At 43.2% G+C, this 7,001-nt stretch overlaps 1 protein-coding gene across 2 annotated transcripts; it reads right to left on the bottom strand.

The window, feature by feature from the left end:
* Window positions 1-1,634: 1,634 nt before the first annotated feature.
* LOC115310972 (glutathione peroxidase) lies at window positions 1,635-4,578 on the bottom strand. 2 transcript variants are annotated; one of them, XM_029969466.2, is made up of 7 exons: window positions 4,475-4,578; window positions 3,929-3,990; window positions 3,738-3,832; window positions 3,349-3,496; window positions 2,707-2,852; window positions 2,184-2,268; window positions 1,635-1,750 (listed from the first exon to the last, which is right to left on the bottom strand). In XM_029969466.2, the coding sequence occupies exons 2-7, from the start codon at window positions 3,977-3,979 to the stop codon at window positions 1,718-1,720; spliced, it is 558 nt and encodes a 185-aa protein (XP_029825326.2). In that variant the 5' UTR covers window positions 3,980-3,990; window positions 4,475-4,578; the 3' UTR covers window positions 1,635-1,717. The 2 variants fall into 2 exon arrangements, with proteins under 2 accessions (XP_029825326.2, XP_029825325.2); XM_029969465.2 differs by having other exon boundaries at window positions 3,929-4,004; window positions 4,475-4,576.
* Between the last annotated feature and the right edge of the window lie 2,423 nt (window positions 4,579-7,001).

The following is a 7,001-nucleotide window of genomic DNA, read 5'->3' as shown; positions in this document are numbered from 1 at the left end:
AGTACCGGAGCGTGATAAAGTTTTTGTGCATAAAAAAGAGTTCCGCCAAGAGGATTCACAGTAGAATGGTGAAGGTGTATGGCGATGAATGCCGTTCATATGGTGCAGTAACTCGTTGGTTCGAGTTTAAACACGGTCGTGTAGGCGTGCAAGACGACCCAAGGTCAGGGCGGCCCAGCACTTCGACCGTTATGGATCATTCAGCTCGAGCTGAGAGCCTCATCATGAAGAATCGCCGAGTTAAGGTGTCCGAAGATGCTACACAATTGTACATATCGTATGACAGTGCTTTCACAATCATCCATGACGTTTTGGGTATGGCGAAGGTCTCGGCACGATGGGTGCCACGGAACCTCTCTACGCAGGATCGACAGCACCGCTTGCATTCGTAAGGTAGCTTTTGAGCATCTATGAAAGCGACCCAGAAGGTTTTCTCGCCCGCCTTGTGACTGGGGATGAGACGTGGCTTTACCAGTCGCACCTCGAAACAAAACAACAGTCTATGCAGTGGAAACATTCGGGTCCCCCCCCCCCCCCCCCCCCCCCCCCTGTTCTGAAAAAATCCAAGACGCAACGCTTGGGGAAGAAAGTGATGTCGACAGTTTTTTTGGGACGCAAAAGGAATCCTACTGATTGATTATCCAGAAAACAGCAGGACAATAACAGGCGAATACTATGCCAACGTTCTCCGCAAACTGCGTGAGGCCATCGTGGAAAAACGACGAGGATTGGTGACAAGAGGCGTCCTCCTGCATGGCAACGCCCCCGTTCACAAGTCTCGCGTTGCCCAGGCTGTCATTCGGAAGTGTGCTTTCGAAGAACTTGACCACCCACCCTACAGTTCTGATCTGGTCCCTAGTGACTTCTTTTAATTCCCGAATCTGAAAGAAACGCCTTAAAGGAACAAGGTTCGAATACTTGAGTGCACTGCGAACTGCCTCAAAGCAGTGGCTTGACCAGCAGAAAGTTTTTCTTTGCCAGGATATCAAACGCCTCCGAGCCAAATGGGAGAAGTGTATTAGTGTGAGGGAGGAATATGTTGAAAAATATTTCTTTTCCAAAGCCCTGGTAGTTTTTGTTATATGCGAGTTGCAAAACTTTCTGATCACCCCTCCTAGCATACGTGAGCAAGTCATGCAAGAAATGTCGGAATATGCGCGTCTGAAGTTAAAGTTTGTTTGTTGTGCCTCTTAGAACTCTACCTTGTTCTGTATTGTTACCGTTAAGGAGAGACGTTAAGGGTGCAAATTTATTTACCATGTTAATTCATAAATATATATATTTTCCCCATGTCACTTAGGTACTTGTAGATTGTATTCGCTGAACTGAGGAAAACCTCTCCAGCGTCGAAATAAGGCATCGCATCGAAAAAAAGACTTCTCAGGTTTCAGAGTCACAACTCCACTGCATTGTATCTGCCTTGCTTTAAAAAAAAAAAAAAAAAAAAAAAAAAAAAAAGATGTGGAGGAAAATACACAGGTAAAATGACAACGACTGAACTTTCATTTCTTTTTATCCTCTTTTTTCTAAGGGCGTTGAGAGTTATGGGGTAGGGCACGTGGGCGAGTACTTCAGCCATCAAATATGGCTGCGTCGCCCGCAGAATACAAAGTGTACCAATAAGAGAGGCCGTATATCCTTACAATCTACTAACATTTTATTTTATTTATTCCGAAAGTGTCCAGCTGTTGCAGATAAGGCTTGCTTCTTCATTCTTCTAAAAGTACTTGAGAAGGTCTGCTTCGATTTTCTGAAACCAGGAAAAATTGGAAACTTTATTCGTATCCTTATTTGATTATTTTTAATACCCATTTTTTAATCATATTGGCCCGTGTGTTCTCAATCAGTCAGGCTGGAGTAATTAGACTGCATCGAATGTCAGCAGGGCAGAAAGAGAAATAGACAGGAAAAAAAAAAAGCGATAAAGCTATCGAAGTCATCTGTATGCCGTATTTCTGATTTCGAATTTATTTTCTAACCATGAAGACGCCATAAATAAATAACATTGTAATGCGTATGCCGATCCAACGTGAACAAATGTTGGCTCACAAAGAAACCTCTTAGTGCACAAAAAGAAAAACACTAAATAAAGTGGGTTTTTTTGTTTGTTTTTATTTGTGACACTCAACCTTAACTGCGTTATGGGGAGAGTTTCGCATGTGTGATAATGGACGAGCACTTACTTCGAACGAGTCGGTGGGCGCATAACGCTTCACGGGCTGTCCGTTCTTGTCCACCAGAAACTTGGTGAAGTTCCATTTGATGGCGCTGCAAACGCACGAACGAAAAAAGAAACAAGCACCACTTTTATTTAAACTAACGAGCCACTGGCGTCCTCTCAATAATGTATATGTAACTGTTTGCACCATCATACGATTACTTTCAGTTCCTTTGACAGTTTTGTTTGTTTTGAGCTTGAGAATTCCCAAATCCTCGGTCACACTGCACACCTCCTCTAAGGGTGTTTCTTGTTTGTATGACGGCCCTGCCACATTGGCCATACAAAAACTGTCCGCAGACATGTGTTAGAATCATACGTATTCACGAAGCTAACATTCTTCCTTAAGCGTGTCCCCAGATTCTTGTCGCCATCATGTCGGCAGCGCGCACGGTCTCTTTTGTATGATGTGTGAGCAGTGTAAGAGCCGGCTCAAGATTTCATCACACACAAACACACACTAACTCCTCTAAAAAAAAGTGACTTACTTGAAGAGGAAGCCCGGCTGCTTCTCCTTCAGGTACTTCCAGAGCGGGTGCGCGTTGTCCCCATTCACGCTGATCTTGCTGAACATGTCGAAGGTCACGTCGAACTGCTTCACGAACTCCTTGATCTCGGGTTCGGCCCAGGGTTCCTTCGAGCGTACACCATGGACACGGGTCCGTCCGCGTTAAACTTTTCCGTGCTCTCCAACCTCATTGCGACTCTCTCCAAGTTTCGACACGGAGAGAAGACGAGGGAGAGGAGGAGAGGAGAGCGCGCGGGAACGTCAGAGCGGCGAGCTCTGATTGGAGGGATTAGTGGGTACACGCAAAGGCCAGCCGCCTTCGTTTCCATCCACTAATCACTCCAATTAGAGTTCGGCGCTCCTATCTGACGGTCCCCGCAAGCTTTCATTTTCTCCTCTCCCTGAGTTTCTACCCGTATAATCACTGACAAATCGAGAACGACGGGTCGTTTTTCTCAAACGCCCGGACCTGAGCACGCGCTCGCTGCCTTCCGCCGTGCTTTGACTGCGCGTGCACGCGCCGTGAAGCATTGCCTGGAGCCGGCACGACTGAAGGACCTCTCCTTCGTTCTCGTCGTGTCACGTGACTATAGAGTAACAGATGGTGCGAGATAGTCCTGACCTGCTTGGCAAAGTCGTTGGTGGGGAAAGCCATGATGCGCAAGCCCTTGGATTCCGAGTACTTGTGGTAGAGCGCACTCAGTTTCTTGTAGTGTTTCTGCGTCAGGAGGCACTTGCAGGCCACATTAACGATCAGCGTCACGTGACCCCTGCGGCCAACATGTTGTACAAATTACACGTTTTTGCAATGATTACTACCTCATAATAATGTTCCTTTTTAGACCATTGAAATGCAGCAGTTTATTGGATTTCGTTTTTAAGGAAAGTAAAATGCAAAAGTATCGCTGGATTTTAAAGGACAAGTCATAAAGCGCAGACGCAGCCTTAGTGTCGGCGACAGGTCGTATGATTGGACGACTGTCAGAAATCAAAATAGTGGTGACGTCGTACCTGTACTTGTTGAAGTCAACTTTGTTGCCGTCGATGTCGAGGGCTGAAAACTCGTAGATCGACTTGGCGTTCTTCCATCCTTCATCGGAGTTGGCCTTGAAGAACCACATGAAACTTAATTATGATTATTTTCTTTAACAGTTTGCTGTACGTATAAAACTAAGTTAAAAGAGTATGGTCGGTATTATTACCAAGGTCAAACCCGCGACCAGAAGCAGCACCGCAAACTTCAAGGGCCACATGGCTTGGATCTCTGCGCAAGAAACACTAAAAATCCTGTGTCATACTCAACCTCAACAAATGATTAACTTTTTTTTATCTATGTAAGTTTAGTAACCACAGTTATATATTGCCAGTAAACAAAAGCAAGCGAAAGAGCACCATGCAGAATAGCGAATTTGCTAATAAAATGCAAGAACACGACGCTGTACAGTTGTGTATGTACAAGTTTTTAATTCAGACTATTTATTATTAGTATAAATATGTCCTTCTCACAACTTCCGGTGACCTGTTTTCGGTATAGTGTCCTATCACTTAAATAAACTAACAGTTGCTAAATTAATAACATAATTATGGCTAATGTCCATTAGGCTCGTATTTCTCAGTAGACCTATTTAATACTTTGCAATTTCTCTACATTATCTTACTCCCTGTCACAAACTTTGTTTTCAAGCACTTTCAATACTTGGTCTTACAATTTGTGTATTGGGCAAAAAAATGTTGGTAAAATCACTTACATTTTACACTTTTTTCCGATGGAGAAAGAAGGCCTCTATGGAGATCGTCTTGGAGCTGTCTCGTCGAAGTGTAGATCTCACCGTCCAGCAGAGCCTTTTATTTGAAACGATATGTTTCGGTAACACGGGCTCTCGTCCTGGCAGTATCCGTCACGTGATAGATTAGAGTTTTATCGGTTCAGAGAACAATGCAATCTCAATATCCGGAGTGTTAATTACTTCATGCCGTGGCCTTCGAGCGTTAGGAAATCATATATCTTTTTTTTTTTTTTCTCGAACTGTTTTGCGCATATGCGTTCTTTACGCCATGCGTTGTACAAATTACACAGCTTTCCTAAGTTCCAGAAAAAAAAAGTCTGGAGGTGCCAATAAAAATGGAATATAACTGAAATGGCCGTTGCTCGCGAGATGAATATTTAAATTTAAAAGTGTGATAAAAATGCAATTGAATAAACAATAACGTTTATCACATTAGACTCGGCTAATGTAAGGCTATGCTGAGTGGGTAAACTTACAGGAGTAAAGTAAGTTAATTTTTTTTTCTCCCCCATCGATTTAATAAAGATGCTTTTATATATACATCGTATTTGAAAAGGCGGTCTGCATACACCCTCTGGATCGCGTTTATTCCTAGTGTGAGGGTCCTGTCGCATAAGTCATAGAGGTTTCCTGTAGGCATGTTCAAAAAATAAAGCAAACATCCTTCGAACCTGGTTGACGCGTGTCGAGAGATAAGTCCGCCATCGTGCCTGCAGCGATCAGCTCGACTTCAATTTGTTTGTTCTTCGGTCTAACCTTGGTTCACAAGTAAGGCAATCTCGCTCGACATCATCAGATTTCCATAGCGCAAAACTATAATCCATCTTTCTGTACCACTTGAACAGTGAAGAAATTTGGTGAAGGACAAACATACGTCTCGGGCGTATCGACGAAGAACACCGAATGTCACTTTCCAAGGCAACATCGACAAAGAGGAGCGTGTTTTTTTCGTCTGCATGCTGTCGAGGACAGTCCCTGACGGAAGCGTGTTGTTTCGTCTTGAAAAAGTCGGAGGGAGTCTTCGCGACAAGAAAAAGTCGGCACATTAGAAAGCTGTACTCTTTGTTACACAGAAAGTAAAAGGCAATTTTTAGCTTTCGTGCGCTGCACTTAGTAGTTTTTCACGAGATTTGGTTGTCGGGGGAAGAACCTATGCTTTTGGCGTTTGAAACCTCTACTGTACGTCTAGGGTCAGGCATCTCCAAACTTTTTGATCGAGGGGCCGGATCAGCCATCTGTCGCAGTCTCGAAAGCCGAGAAAATAAAACAAAAAGACTAACAAAAACGAGGAAAAACTAAGTTAATAAGCCTAAATAGGCATTTAAACACAAAAATGAATGTTAGAGTAGGTATTAAACATAAAACCTAAGGTGGATGAATATTTATAGTTCAAATTGAAAATATTATTTGACATCTTATGGCATTACACAACACTTGTGACCAAGAAAACTTGGCATAAATCAATGCGCATGAAAACTTGCACTGCACATTCGCGCAGTGTAAAATTCTAACAAGAATTATAAAACTTACGCTGACAATATGTGATATTTGTGACAAAGGACACTAAGCGCAATGTACTACTCCGATGTGTTTGAACTTTGCCGAGCGCGACACAAGCTTTAAAGCTGCGACGACAGTGGGCTCGAAGTTTCGTCACTGTTCGCATTTCACTTGAACCCGATGACACATGAGAACGTAATGGAATTTTAACATATTTACACAGACGGACTCGGGGGACTAAGAATGATAATGATACTGACGATAATGTTCAATTAATAATATGACGAGGGGACCCGTGTCATGATGCAGTTGTTCTCGTTCTTTGTGATATTTTAGTCTGGGCATTTAGAGAGCGTCGCGGCACCGTCTCTAGAGTTCTTTTTGTGTCTCTATAGCAGCGGGTCTGCTGATGAGGGCCGCAAGCTGGGTTTTATTTGAAAGACCACCGCCAGCCGCGGGCCGGTCGGAAGACTTCCACGGGCAAGATCCAGTACGCGGGCCGAAGGCTGGAGACCCCTGGGCTAGATAAAATAACATAACTAATATCTAAAATACGCCTACATGCACCTTAACTCACCACATAAAGGCGGAAATTAATAAAGTTCCGCTAAAATTGTTTTCTTGTTGGTTTTTACTGCGGTTTTTGAGGTGGTAACAAGTAAAACAAAGTTAAAATGGATTGTTCGATCATGATTTTTAAGATATCAAAATTTCCCGATTATTTTCATGGTTTGCCTCGGAGAATCTTTAATGTCAACATGCCGTTTCAGGAGCTTGAAACTGTACTTAATCTATGGCAACATTTTAGTTATTATAAGATGTCTACATCATTACTTTTTACACTTGGCGAGAAAGACGGAACGACGACTGAAATCGAGCATAGTTGGTATTTGTTACCTCTCCGCCATGTTTTCACGATATGCGGGCTCGTGCAGCGTTCGCCCTTGCAGAACGTTTTTTTTTTTTTTTTTTATTGCTTTAGAAACGA

This window comes from Ixodes scapularis, unplaced genomic scaffold (genome assembly GCF_016920785.2).
Source record: "Ixodes scapularis isolate PalLabHiFi unplaced genomic scaffold, ASM1692078v2 PGA_scaffold7__128_contigs__length_106722199, whole genome shotgun sequence".
In the NCBI taxonomy this organism is placed as follows: Eukaryota; Metazoa; Arthropoda; class Arachnida; order Ixodida; family Ixodidae; genus Ixodes; species Ixodes scapularis.
Note: the sequence above shows the minus strand (reverse complement) of the source record. Positions and strands in the feature narration are given on the sequence as shown.

Bases quoted from the DNA above. Each gene is read 5' to 3' on its own strand.
- LOC115310972 (XM_029969466.2), bottom strand. From the start codon at position 3,979: ATGTGGCCCTTGAAGTTTGCGGTGCTGCTTCTGGTCGCGGGTTTGACC. The intron at 3,833-3,928 runs GTAATAATACCG...TGGTTCTTCAAG, and splicing joins TGGTCGCGGGTTTGACCTTG to GCCAACTCCGATGAAGGATG. The intron at 2,853-3,348 runs GTCAGGACTATC...GTACGCTCGAAG, and splicing joins CCAACGACTTTGCCAAGCAG to GAACCCTGGGCCGAACCCGA.